Here is a 13,607-nt window from a genome sequence, read left to right on the forward strand (position 1 = left end):
ACTCTCTTTCTGCAGTGTGACTTTTTCCACTCCAAGGGTTTATGAAACATAAAGTTTGACACATCAAAAGCACTTACACAGGTGTTTACATGTTTATGTTATTTACAGGAACTCTTCATGACTTAAGAACTACATGGGGAAGTCCCTGGTATTGGAGTTGAGCTTCCTTTTGCTGTTGGGCTTAAACAGAGACGGACAATAGACTAAAGCTTGAAGGTTTCAGACTCACCCTTTTCGACCAGCTTTCGATCCACCTCCTCTCCTCTCTCCTTTGCCTCCAGCGTAACTGCGACCTGGTTTAGCTCCACTGTTGCCTCTGCGATTCTGCCTCTCTGTAGGTCGCTGGCTTGAGAAACTTCTCTTGGCTGCTTGGGACCCTTCCCGTTTTGGAGTTGCACCTCCATCTGCAAAGCTTTTATTGGGAGTCATGGAGCCCTGGGGAGATGCAGGTGCTGGGGTGGAGGCCGAGGCTACTTCAGTAGCAGCCTCCAGGGCTCCTTTCTTTTCTTCTCGCTCCCTCCTTTCATTGAAATCACTGCTCTCAGAAGCCGTTTCCCATTCCTCATTTGCTTGGTCGGAGGAGTTCTGGTTCGACAAGTCGGGGGACTTGGTACCTACTGCCCCAGTGGCAGGACTGCTGGTCTCAGCTAAGGATGCTTCTAAAGGAGAAGGCTGGTCGGGTACAGGTACGGCTGTGGCCATGTCGGCAGGCACGGGTGGGGGGGCTCGAGAAATGGTTGGGGAAACAGGAATTAGGGTTAAACCGGGCTCAGCTGCAGTAGGTACCGAAGAGGTGGCTGGACTTTTTGTTGTCTCACCAGAAGCCATCACTGCTGCCTCGTGCTCCTTCAAACGTCTAAAGCGGGGAGGCTTATCCTGCCTAGGGGGCCTAGCTGGTCTGGCTCTACGGGGCCTTTCTCTACTATGAGGAGCACCTTCTCCTAATTTCTTGCTCTCTGTTTTAGGGGGGCGCCTGTCGGCAAGATTGTCATGTTTTGATATAGAATCGGCATCCTCAGGCCTGAATGTTTCCATAGGTTTAGAGGGCCACTGGAAAGCGCAATCTCTTGGTGTTGATCGTCTGAGAGGGACTGACCGAGGGGCTCCCCTTTCCCTTGTTCCACCCCGTCGATTGTATAATCCACCTCTTCCCCTGCGAGAAGGCTCCCCCTTTGGAAGAAATCCTGGCTTGGGCCTGCTTTCATCTTCACCTCTAATCCCGAGCTTTTCTCCCATGTGGGGCATCCCAAAGCTGGGCTTGTGAGACACCGAACGACCGTCAACTGGAAGGTCTCTCCTCATTAGACGACTAGGTTTGGTGCTGGGCTCGCGGTCAGAAGGTCCCGTGTCGCTGGCAGACTCCCTTCCACCCTCACTTTCAGAATCAGTGTCAGAACCCCGGCGCCTTCTCCGTTTTGGTATAACCTCAAAATCTGAGCTTTCGCTGCGCGTTTCGCTTTCTTCTCTGTTGCGAAAGGCCGCAGCACCTCCAACAGAAGGCAGATCTGAGCGTAATTTGGGCTCTCGATAGAACTCTGCCCGACTTCGTCCCCGACTCCCTCTACCTCGACCACTATAAGATCCTCGAAAGCTCCGTCCTCTAGAATAATACTCCCCTCTGCCACGCCCCTTGAAATTGGCATCAGTGGGCCATTCTCTTTCCCTGTCCTTGTCCATGTCTTTCTCCCTATTTCTGTCCCGATCCCTCTCTCTTTCCTCTCGCCTGTAAACCCGTGAAGACAGGTTGGACTCTTTTCGAGAAGCTAACTTTGGTTCTGGGTGCTTGTCAGCACTGGGCTTTTCCACTTTCTCCTCTTGCGATGAAGAGGTAGGCACTCCCGAGGAAGGCTGGGATTCTCTGGCTCTTGAATGGGATGTCTGAATGTCTTCCATCTCCGTAGATTCTTTCTTGCTTTCACCGTGAGACTTAAAACCTTCAGACACAACAGCAGAAGCAGCAGAAGCAGCAGCACTAGTAACTTTGGATGACTGGTCTTTTTTCGACCGATCCCCTCGTTCCCCCCTTTCATGACGTTTCTCTCTTTCTTCTCTTTGCTCCCTCTCCTCTTTCATATCTCTTAGGACAGGTTTTTTTATTGGCCCTGACCTGCGAATCGGCCTGTCTCCCCCTAGTCCTTCTCTGCGTCCAATCCCCGATCTTCCAGCCCAACGAAGCTCTGCTTTTTGCTTACTAGGAGCTGGCAGAGGCAACTTCTCTTGTTTGTGTAATCCATCAGAAGGAAGTGTGGCACTCTTGCTGGTTAAGGCTGACTGAGCACAGAGTTCATTCTGGGGTTTCTCACTCAGTTCTCCAGCATCCTGTAGCTCAAATGATTTTGTTGACAGAGGTAGCCCATCAAACCTTGGTTCATCTATCTTAAGGGAATGGCTGGAGCCCTGCGAGACACTTCTCTGGAGGATGGCTTTACCAAGAGCTTCCACTTCTCCACTAGGTAAGCCCGATTCTGCTCGATCAAAGTTGGAACTGCTTGGGACCCTGTCTAAAGGTCCTGAAACACTGTCTGGGTCCTGTTTAAATGTTTGCAGGGACTCTGAAGGGTCCTGAAAAAAGTCCTTCTTGTGAGGCTCCAGAGTATTGCGATCCTGAGTATAGGGATTTGAAATACCTCTGTCCAGATCCAAACTACAGCTCACTCTAAAAAAAAAAAAAGAAAAAACATCATATAGTCAGAATCTTTGGAAAACGATCTCAACTGGATCTGACAACAGTGAAATAAAATCAAGGGTGATAATGATTTAGAAGCCTGAAGACAAAACCTCCATCGTACAGTGGGAAGAGCTAGAGAAGGTGGAACAAGCCAAGTTAAAACACTGAGATGGGTCTAAACGGTCACACAGCTCCAGTTATCCCTTGTGCTATCCTATGGGGTCCAGATGAACCCACCCTTACATTGACGTGTTATTCCTACCATGACAAAGGTGGATAAAGGTTTAATCCATGGACACCAGTGAAGATCACAAATCATTGAAGAAAAAAGGTTCAGAGCACTGTCTAGTGGGTCTAGATGACCCAACTCCCAACGTTAAAGTGCCTAGGATAGCACAAGGGTTAAGGGAAAGTGGCTGGATGTTGCTGGAGCAACAGCCACCACAACTGGGTAGAGGTAGGTCCCAGAGCTGGAAATAAACTATTTGTTCCATTCTCTACTCATTTATGACAAAATATCAGCACAAACAAACATGACACCATCTGCAGTAATATACTTTTCAACTTACCTGGAAAGGCTTAGGTGTGCAATACAAACTAAGTTATGCTCATAATTAGCTTTGTCAAATTAAATGTGAAAAAATGTTATATAGGGGTAACTTCTGTCATAATTGTATATTTAATGAGTGTAACCTTTTTTGGTTAACATTTGTTAAGCATTGCTATAAAAAAAAGAAAGAAAAGGAGGCGGCGTGCTTTGAACTGGTGATTTAAAAAAATATCTATATGGTAAGAAGAAGTGATGAAAACTATTAGGGATGACTTTGTCATCCTGCTTTATTACAAGGTTTTATTTAATTTTACCTTGGTTCTTCATTATCATCTCGTCCTTTTGGGGTTGTTGCAGAAGGTAATGGCTCAGACTGTGGGTATGGGTCAGATCCCCACACCATTCGTGAGTCTGAGTGCAAGCCATGGTCACGAACCGGCCGGGTCAAGTGGTCGAATGAGTCCGAACTTGAGCTGGAGTTGTCAGCTGGTTCTCTCCGCACTATCTGCTTTGAAGGCATTCTCCCTAAAAAGTTTAGAAGAGAGCTAAAAATACCGGCCATCACAGGAAACCTTCACATTTTAAGGCTTTCTTGAGCATTTTCTCACCAGGGTGCATGTTAGCTGGCATGTCCATTGGGGGTCGACCTGACATCATGCGGGGGTCCATATACGACTGCATCATCAGCCAGCGTGGGTCAAACCCCATTGAGGCCAAGTGCTGGGGATGGGGGCCCATGGGTTGATACATGGACCGGTGTTGCTGCTGCTGCTGCTGGGTGGCTGGGACACTTCCACCAACTGGCGTGGGGGCAGTGCCCCCACCTTGTTGTTGCTGTTGCCATTGCTGTTGCTTCATTTGTTCCTGAGAAAAAAAACAAATAGATGCAAATAATGAAGAAATGTTTAATTGATGGTGAACATCTCACCCAATTTTATTTGAAATAATGTCCATTCATTTCTGGTATTGGACACATCAAAGGCCAATATCCCACTTATACCATGGTCACTTACAAAATAAATAATTCTTAAATCAACCGTTAGTAATTAAGTCGTGTTACTTTTTAGGTTTAAAATCACTTTTTCACAAAAGGTGGACTATTTGTTGTGCGGCGCATTGTCATGGTAACGGCTGAGCCGTCACCGACCGCGACTGCAGCGGTAAAGGAACTTGACACGATATCGCCTATCGTTCACGTCTTTCAGCTCGTTTTTGTCCAGATGATGAAGCTAAAGGTTGTTTTAAAGAAGCCAGTGCAGTGATACAAAACATTTCAGATATGTGACCGGAACCTCTTTTTTAGGTGTGTGGTTATCACTGTGCTAATCACTTTTTAATGCACACCCAGCAGCCAATCAGAATCCAGTATTCATCCTGACCATAGCTAATAGTAAAACAAAACTATAAGGTGATATAAGTGTTAATGGCCGACAAAGTGTGCATTATCAGAAATGAATGCCACCCTGTGGCCCGCTTATACCATCGTCATTTACAAAATATCGTTTTGTTTTTTTTTACAAAAAACTGACTATTTGTCATGTGGTGAAACATGTCACGGTAACATGACAATGCGCCGCTAAGCCGGCGCCGACATTGACTGCAGTGGCAAAGAAAAACGATAAACGCTGAATCTCACGATGTTGATGAGCTGATGTCAGTGATATAGAACATTTAGGAAAGACACATTTTCCAGCACAAACAGGATCATAACCTGTGATTTTGAGTTAGATCATCGTAAACTTAAAAGGGTGACAGCTTTACCTGTTGCCTAAGGAAACGGGGAGGCAAGGATTTTTGAAATTGTTTGGAATAGCCTGAGATGAGAGATGGACGCACAGCAGAGGCAGCCTCTCCTTCCAGCTGTGGGGGGATTTCTTCACCACTTGGAGTTTCCAGGTGTGGCAGAGACACGTGGGGCTCGTCCACTGCAAAACAGAATAAAATTAAGGTCAAATGTTTCAGTTATCAAAAGCTATTCCTATGTTGAAACTAGGGATGTCCTGATCCAATCACGTGATTGGATCAGGACACGTGGTTGGAGACTCGATCAGAATATTTTATTTTATTATTTTGATCAAGGCTTTATATTTCAAGCTTGTCGTTACAAATACATGTCTGCATATCGTGAAGGGATCACGACATTTTACTCTCATAGAGCGCCGCAGAATACGGCAGCAGTTTGAGCAGGAGGCTAACGCTAACAGAAACGGATCACTAAAGTTAGAAAGTATTCACAGATTTACTTCGGGGTTCAATTAATGTCTTAAACGTTGAAAACTGTCACCAAGTGTCTCTTGGGTTTTGTCTCAACTAAAACATTGACCTAAACAGGCATTTCAACCAAAAAAGATTTGGTTTTTGTTTCTTCGTGATGAGAACGTCGCTCTCCTGCTGCCGACGGAGAGACGGCAGTGAGGCGGCTGCAGAGTGCAGGCCCGGGAAAAAAGGCCTAAATAAATCCAAACTCACACAAACAACCGGAACTAATAAATGGTTCCATTAATATGATTTAGACATGGAAGCTCATCACATTCATGCTACAACAACAATCATAGAAGTTTGTTTTTCATTTCTAATGGAGATGTGAATCACATCTGATGAAAAATGTTCTCAACATCCTGAAACTACAGCCACAAAACTTTCTCATATGATGAATTCTTAACTATTTTTTCTAGTTTATAGTAAACACATTTTTTCATGTACACAGTTTTTCCTTAATTTTTGAAGCCACTTTAGAGAGGTGCTCTGTTTAAGTGTTAAATAATAAAAACAACTGAATACAATTAAAATAGGGACCGATCTGGATCAGTTGATAACAATTTTTTTTAATTTCTAATAATGTTTTACAAAAGTATCGGATCTGGACTCTGGATGAAAATCAAACGATTCGGAATCGGCTCAGGAACAAAACATTCTTATCGGGACATTCTTAGTTGAAACATTAAACATCATTTAGAATCGGTTTACCTCTGTTTTCCTCCAAACTGAAGTAGTCGCGGATGGGTGCCGGTGTAGTTCCATCAGTTTGGCATTCCTCCATCTCCACCTGATGAGGCTTAATCAAGGGGGGCTCTACGTCGCCCTGGGACTCCAAAGCCCCAGGTCTTAAAGCAGGGGAGCTCGGCAGAGGAGGCAGCAGAGCCTCATCCTCAGTAACTCTCTCTGGTTCACGCTCCAACCTTTCCCTTTCTTCATTCATTCCGTCAGGTAAACATTCTGGCTTGACTGGAGCCTGTGATTGTGAAACTGTAGCTGAAGGTAAAGGACTGGATGCAGAAGCTGGTAAGGATTCCTCTCGGCTAGCCTCTGCTTCATTGTTAGCAGTCTGAGCAGAGGCAAGCTTGCCCTCGTTCGCCTGCTTGTGTTTTTCATTGAGACGCTTGAGTTTTTCAGCACAAGCAGCAAGACGCTGCTCCTCCATGCGCCGTTCTTCCTCTTCTCTTCGCCGCCTTGCTCGTTCTACAGCTTCAGACACATCTGACGGCTTCTTCCGTTTCTGCCTCCAAGCGTCTGGGTCCTCTTCTGCAGCAAGCAGCCCTGCAGCTTGTTGCTTGTTTCCCCGCGGAGCTCCATTCCCTGCAGAACGGCTGTTGGTCTAAGAGAGCAAAAAGAATTCATGTGAATCATTCATATATACAAACCAATGTTACTGGCATGATTCAAACTGGATCCCCCCTCATTTAGCTAGTAAAATCTAACAATTAAGATGAAAGTGGATACACTCTCCTACATAGTCGTAACTTTGGCAGGGTAACTCTCGGTTACGGAGCATTTTTAGCCCGCCACGACTTTAATATACCGTAGTTCTCTACTGTGCAAGAAACACAGCCAAAGAATGTCAGAGGGACGCACTGAACACCTGAAGGGTACAAACCTGACAGAACCCAGAGACAAGTTCAAGTGTTTTAACATTACAGACCAAACATGAGATGCTGAGACAAGTATGATAAGGTCCTCAGGTATCTCACGTTTTCCCCCAGCAGTGAGTCACAAGTATTTTAGTCAGGTGTGCTAAACATTGGGGGAAATATGTATTATAGCTGATATTTAGTCAAATTATATTTTGCTGCAGTAAGTAGCATGACATGATAAAAGGTTAAAAAAAAAAGAAAAAAAAGGTCAGCAGCACAAAATACATGTATGCTGCTCCAGATTAGGATGGGTGTGTGTGTGTAACATGTAGATGGGCTTAAACACCAGCAATCCCTTCAAGCTGCCATAAGATTGTTTTAGCACATTTAAGATTTACCATTTATTGCAATTTTCACCGTCTTTTGCGATATGCATATTGCACAGCTTGATGATGAGATAATGTGTCAAATACTGACCCATAACCGAGACTGCGCCCTATTACCCAGTGAACCCTATGGTCATGAAAATATAATTGTAACAAAGTGGTACCCTCACTATTATCATGGCTCAAATGTGCACTATTGCTGTTTTGCACATTTTCTCTCTTAGTTCACTGCATTCTGTGTCCTGAATGTCTGCTGACTTTGTCGATCAATCTCTTCTTTAGTTTGCAACAATTACCTAAATCTTCAATACTGAGCTGATCTTTGGTTACATTCTGTCCACAAACCACGCCCCGCCGTGGTAAAGCCCGCCGCACTTTAGAAACATCATGCTCTCCCATCATTATGCTTTCATAATAAAATGCCTTTTCTGCTCTAATTTTGTATTACTACAAAGATAAAACACACAACAAAGCTATCCCATTACAAAGATTTATGTAGTCTTAGAGTAGTTTTTGAATTATTAGTACAGTAATTAAGACTCAAAATACTTTATATGCATATATTTCTTTATGTCTCTCTATATCTATCTACAGGTTTTCCCCGCGTATTTACTATTCACGGTTTTGTGTATTTGCAGACTTTTATTCAGTCATGTAGCTCCTCCGGTTCATCACAAAAACTCAAAATGCTTGTATGAGACTTTTGCGGCCGCAGAAAGTGCTGCGGGGGAGGAGGGGGCAGAAATGAAGAGCATGCTGGCCCGTCTGCTAAAGAACATTTCACAGCCACCGGTTCCTGAATCGCTACAACTGAGTTTGTACCCCTGGATGGAGAAACCGCATCAGCTTACTCTGAAACGGCCGGAAAATATCCTGATTTATATATAGATATATATATGTGAAGTTCATGCACGTGTTACCTGGTAAACTTGTGAAGCCACTGATTTGTTGTACTGCGTGACACTGCCAGGGGATGCCACTCTGGAGTCCACACTGTCAACCCATGGTGTTTTACCGCTGCCACGTTCCTCAGATCCCTCTTTCCACGCCACCTGACTCTCTGGCGCACGAGACCTCATGTGATCCACCTTACTCACCCACTCCCTGAAAGTTATGAGGTGAACTTGTTAGGACAGGTTTCAAAAACTTGCTTTGATTAGCCTATGGCAAATAAATAAATATGTAGATACACATACATGTATACACATCCATAAATTTAAAAGTCATGGTTGTGAGTTTGAGCCCCCTGTCAGAGATGATGAACAATGCCTCACCTGCCAAAGTGGCTAGTGAGACTTTATTTATACCCCCTAAATTGAAGTTTTACCCATTCAGTGCATTTATAACTGAAAAAAGAAATAGACTTTATGGTCTGACTTTACAAAAAAAAAACCTGCAGCAAATGTTACATAAACAGAACTAAAAAAAAAAAACCCTGTAGAGCTTCTGCTGGAGATGAACAGGGATGTCAGTTAGAATGCTCACCAGTTTTCTGCTTTTTCCTTAGCAGCGTGGTTCTCTTCATCATCACTGAAGTTGAGTTTCTCTGTGTAATCTACCTCCATTTGAGCTCCTGAGTGGTCACAAAAAACAATAGCCCTTAATGCCTTTTTCTTTTTTGAAGACTTATTTTTTAACCAACCCATTCTCACACAAATGTGAAATGTATGCAAAGATGTTTCTGACCTGCCCAGCCCTCATCTCCATCGGTGTCCAAGTTATCAAGCTCCTTGAGGTCTGTTGCACTGATGATTGACGGCCTGTCAGGGTCTTGGAGCCAAGACTGAGGAGGGGGCTGCTGGGAGCGTCCTGGACGAACAACTCTGAGGACCAAGCATAACAGACTCATGAAGGAACACCGTCAAATGAACAATTCCTTTAAACCCTACGAATTCTAGAGCTGTTGGACGAAGACAATGACAGGGACCACAATTTCTCAGCAAAATCTAGACTAAAGCGTTTTCTAGCCTGCCAACTTCCCATAATGCTACCAGTTTCCAGGTAACCAAGAAATGCACAAGATTCATGGGAGAAGGGTATGTCTTCACCCTTGTGCTATCCTATGGGGTCCAGATGACCCCCCCCCTTACATTGACGTGTTCTCCCTACCATGACAAAGGTGGATAAAGGTGGAAAGATTTCATGTAATATGGACACTAGGGTTGGGCGATGTCCCCTAAATTGGCCGTTGACGATGTTTGCTGTCAACCATCGGGATGGACGATGACATCGTCGGGGAGGGGGGGGTAATTTTACATTTTTCGTTCTTATATAACTGCTATTCGTTTTTTTTGCTTTTTCATTTTATTTCCCAACTGATGACTAATCTGCGATGATCCAGTATAAACTGAGGGAACTTTGTGTTTGATGGGAGGGGGGGGGGGGGGGGGGTACATGAGCGGTATGTGTGGGAGATTTAAGACTGCGATCCGTCCCGCAGCTCTAGGGGTACTAGCTACCGAACTCAGAACCGAGTCTAAAAGTGTGTGTCTGAGCACAGCTCGGATCGTCAGCACACACAGCGGTTTGAGCTTCAAAGCAGAAATGTCGCTCAGTCCTTAGAAAACATTCAAACAAACACGCGGACTTGTGTTTCCAGTCGTGTCCCGACTAAATAAAGGCTGATGTTATTCTTACATGTTTACGTGCAGCCAGCAAGCAGCACCACCCAAAGCTAATGTTGTTAGCCCGTGTTAGCATACTGCTAATCCTGGCTTCGTTCAGAAAAAGCACTGACCACACGGATTAAAATTCAAATGATGAGCGAACAGGTGTTTCATAATAACCGTAACATTATTAAAAGCACGTTTAGAAGATCGTCTCGTATATTACCGAGCTGGCATGTCAATGTATATAGCCGCTCGGCGCTGTTTAACAATGTTTTGTATTGAATTGTTACATACAATAAAGTTTGAAAAAAAAAAGCCGCTCGGCGGAGTTTATATCCTTCCGTTTTTCAAACCCTACTGCGCATGTGCGAATGATTTATTCCGACGGAAAGTGTGACCTTAGTGAACGTTTTTATATTCTGAAAACATTTTTCTGGGCCCATCTACACGGTTGGATTCTAATCCGACTATTGATCCGATCAAGATATTTTGTACATGTAACCGCGGCTTATGGGGTCGACTCGCAACGTGGCGGGGGCGTGGCATCACGATGGTGGTCTCTCCATCGGGATGTCAGTCACCCATCACAATGGACGATGATATCGTCCATCGGCACAACCCTAATGGACACCAGTGAAGATCACAAAACATTGAAGAAAAAAGGTTTAGCGCAGTGTCTAGTGGGTCTAGATGACCCAACTCCCAATGTTAAAGTGCCTCCAAGTGGTTTAATGCTCCCATTAACACTGATGGAGATTAGAGCGTGATTTATCATTCTGCGGACTGCTGGAAGAGCGATTCAACATACAGTCAAACTTGTTTTTCTCCATCTTAGCTCTGGATCAGTGTTTTTTTTAAACCTTTTTTGAGCCAAGACACACTTTATCCTTGACAACATTTCCGCAGCACACCAGCATCCTAAAACTAAAAAAAGGAGAAACTCTATAGTTTGAAATTTTACCCTGGTAGTTGTTTTTCCCACCAGTTTAACTTGCAATTTTATGTAACCTCCCAAAAAAAACAAACATATTCTAATTTTTTTTATGTTAGCATAAAGGCAACTGTAATTTTTGAACAATTATATGATCACAATATGTTAAATTTTACACAAAAAGACTAGCATTATATTTATGTTTTCTGTAGCTACACAAAAGTGAACATGTTGAAGTTTTATTCGTTTTTCTTTTGTCTTAATCAAAAATTAAGTCTTTGAAAACTTTAACAAATTTTGTTTATTTCTTTTTAGATGATTAAATTGTTTCAATTTAGTTTAATTGTGTCTGTTGGCAACTTCACCTTAATCCTGTTTCTTAAATGTTGTTATTACTTCTTAAGTTTAACATATAAAATAATCCAGACCTTATTAGAAAAGTGTTTCAGTTAGAAAGATGACTTGGACCAAACTCTGGGATGTTTGGCTGTTAATAAACACAAACCTTGAAGAAGAACTAAACTGTTGACCTCTGATTTCATCAAGAAGATTGAAAAACTGTTTGATGCGTGTTCGTTGTGGTTTCAAGACATTTAACAGGGAAGACTCATTTTACACTGAGACGCTGCCACTTTAACACAATGCATCATGGGAGATGCAGTGCGACAGCCGGCGATGGCAGACAGACTGTGGATTCTGTGGAAAGCTACACCGCTAAAGACGAGCTTTAGCTGGTATTTTTGTTGGAATGAAAGACTTTATGAGCAGAATCAGAACAAGAAAGTGAAGACTTTACCACTTCTGCTTGGTCAGACTAATGACGTTTGATTAAACCTCCAAGAATGATTGGTGGAGACAGTTTTTCTAAAACAGCTGACGCTACGGCTAAATCGTGGTACCGTCATTTTTATCAAATTGTCTTTTAATTTAATCAAATAAACACAAAGAAAAAAGTATTTTACGATCTTTCATATTCCTAACTACTCAGTGTTTTATCAGGGCCTGTTTGGATGAACACAGAGCTGATATCCTGGAGATGGAAAATGTTTTAAGATCAGTTAATATTGGTAATTTCCCACGGCACACCTGACCATCTCCCACGGCACACCGGTTGAAAAACACTGATCTAAAGGAGTGTCCATTAAACTTACTTTGCTCCTTCTTGTGGTACAGGGTATCTGAGGTTCCCTTGGCCTGGGCCAACCGTCATTTGGGGATAAGCATGGAACATCTAGAGCAGGACAATGATCATCAAACACCACAAAGTAGATGACACTAATACAGAGGTCCCTTGCTATATTCCAGTTCACCTTTATCTGACTTTTTTTCAGTGCGTTAACCCCTGTGATAATCCAGGGAACATTTTCAATCTAAAACATCAAATTAACTTACATAAGGTGGCATCATGCTTCTAAAAGCAGGGTCGAAGTGAGTTGGTATCCCTGCTGGAGACTGTTGCCCCCCATTGAGTTTAGGCTGGGGAGGGCCGGAAGGGGGCAATTTCTCTCTTCCCTCCTTCTCTCTTTGGCTGTCAGTGGTTACAGTAGGAGCAGAATCATCAGGCTCTTCCGGTGAGGCAGAAGTACCCTGACTTGTACTTCCTTCCTCTTGAGTCATGTTGTCCATCTCAGTAGGACTGGAAGCGGTGTTTAAATTTCTGCCTCCACCCTCACGCCAACTACCAACATCTGGAAAGATAAAGGGAAGAAAGGCATTACTTTCCAGGGACACAAATTAAGAGCTGCTGACACTGGAAGAAGCCAAGATATTGTTGCATTTGTTGTGTTACTTCAGTGTGCAGTAGATGCGTTTGTCCCTACTTTGAGGTCTGAGACTAGGGCCTGGTCCATAAGGCTCCTCATCTTGCCCATCCCCTTTCTCAGCCTCACCAGCTGCCTGCAGGCTGGGAAACTCTTGGTGAAAATGGCTGCTCACACGTAAGGATCCTGTACAACGCAATGCCCAGAGTTACCACAACACGGAACAGATCTCCATTTACAATGGTTTTCAGAATTGAACCTCGTCTGGTAAACTGCTAACTTTTTGAATCAAAACGGAATTTATATGTTTTTCAGCAAAATGACCCAACAACGCATTTTTCAACCACCGAATCAATGTGGTGCCATTTAGCACATTTACGTGCATAAAGGAAATCTTCAGTCAAATACTTCTTTAGTGGCCCATCATCAAAGTGAGTAAAAAAACAAATGTGAGCATATTTACCATCTGGCTGTGTCTGCTTGTTGTTTGCCCAGGACCGGCTACTACCAGCAGGGGGCTCCTGTGACACTACAGGCTTAATCTGAGGTGGGGGAGTTTCTTGTTGCCTGTGAAATGTCAAAGAAAACCTGCTTTAAGATCAACTTTAGACTAATTGTTTTCCATACGTTTGCCATCTCCAGCAAATCTACATATACAAGAAACAATACTTGTTTAGATAGTTCTAGGGCTTGGTGCTCATACATTTTATCTAGAGGGTAGAAAAATAATTGTTTTATAAGCACCTCTAGTATTTACAACACCACTTTACAGTACCATTTTAAATCAAAGCACATCTTAGTTAGCCAACAAACATGGAGAAAGACCAGAATAATTTTAAACAAGACGACCAG

At 43.5% G+C, this 13,607-nt stretch overlaps 1 protein-coding gene across 7 annotated transcripts in view; it reads right to left on the bottom strand.

Annotated features, from left to right (window-relative positions):
- The window catches only part of prrc2c (proline-rich coiled-coil 2C), a 30,633-nt gene that overhangs the window by 7,890 nt on the left and 9,136 nt on the right, over positions 1 to 13,607 (bottom strand). For all 7 annotated transcript variants that reach the window (XM_023954002.2, XM_023954007.2, XM_078945641.1 and 4 more), the window contains 12 exons: positions 13,219 to 13,322; positions 12,816 to 12,941; positions 12,388 to 12,683; positions 12,147 to 12,226; positions 9,142 to 9,278; positions 8,941 to 9,028; positions 8,376 to 8,559; positions 6,186 to 6,813; positions 4,980 to 5,143; positions 3,827 to 4,082; positions 3,533 to 3,743; positions 230 to 2,656 (listed from right to left, as the gene is read on the bottom strand). In XM_023954002.2, the coding sequence (XP_023809770.1) occupies positions 230 to 2,656; positions 3,533 to 3,743; positions 3,827 to 4,082; positions 4,980 to 5,143; positions 6,186 to 6,813; positions 8,376 to 8,559; positions 8,941 to 9,028; positions 9,142 to 9,278; positions 12,147 to 12,226; positions 12,388 to 12,683; positions 12,816 to 12,941; positions 13,219 to 13,322 (4,701 nt within the window). The remainder of the gene's footprint in view (positions 1 to 229; positions 2,657 to 3,532; positions 3,744 to 3,826; positions 4,083 to 4,979; positions 5,144 to 6,185; positions 6,814 to 8,375; positions 8,560 to 8,940; positions 9,029 to 9,141; positions 9,279 to 12,146; positions 12,227 to 12,387; positions 12,684 to 12,815; positions 12,942 to 13,218; positions 13,323 to 13,607) is intronic.

This window comes from Oryzias latipes, chromosome 4 (genome assembly GCF_053564925.1).
Source record: "Oryzias latipes strain Hd-rR chromosome 4, Olatipes_Hd-rR_3.1".
Lineage (NCBI taxonomy): Eukaryota > Metazoa > Chordata > Actinopteri > Beloniformes > Adrianichthyidae > Oryzias > Oryzias latipes.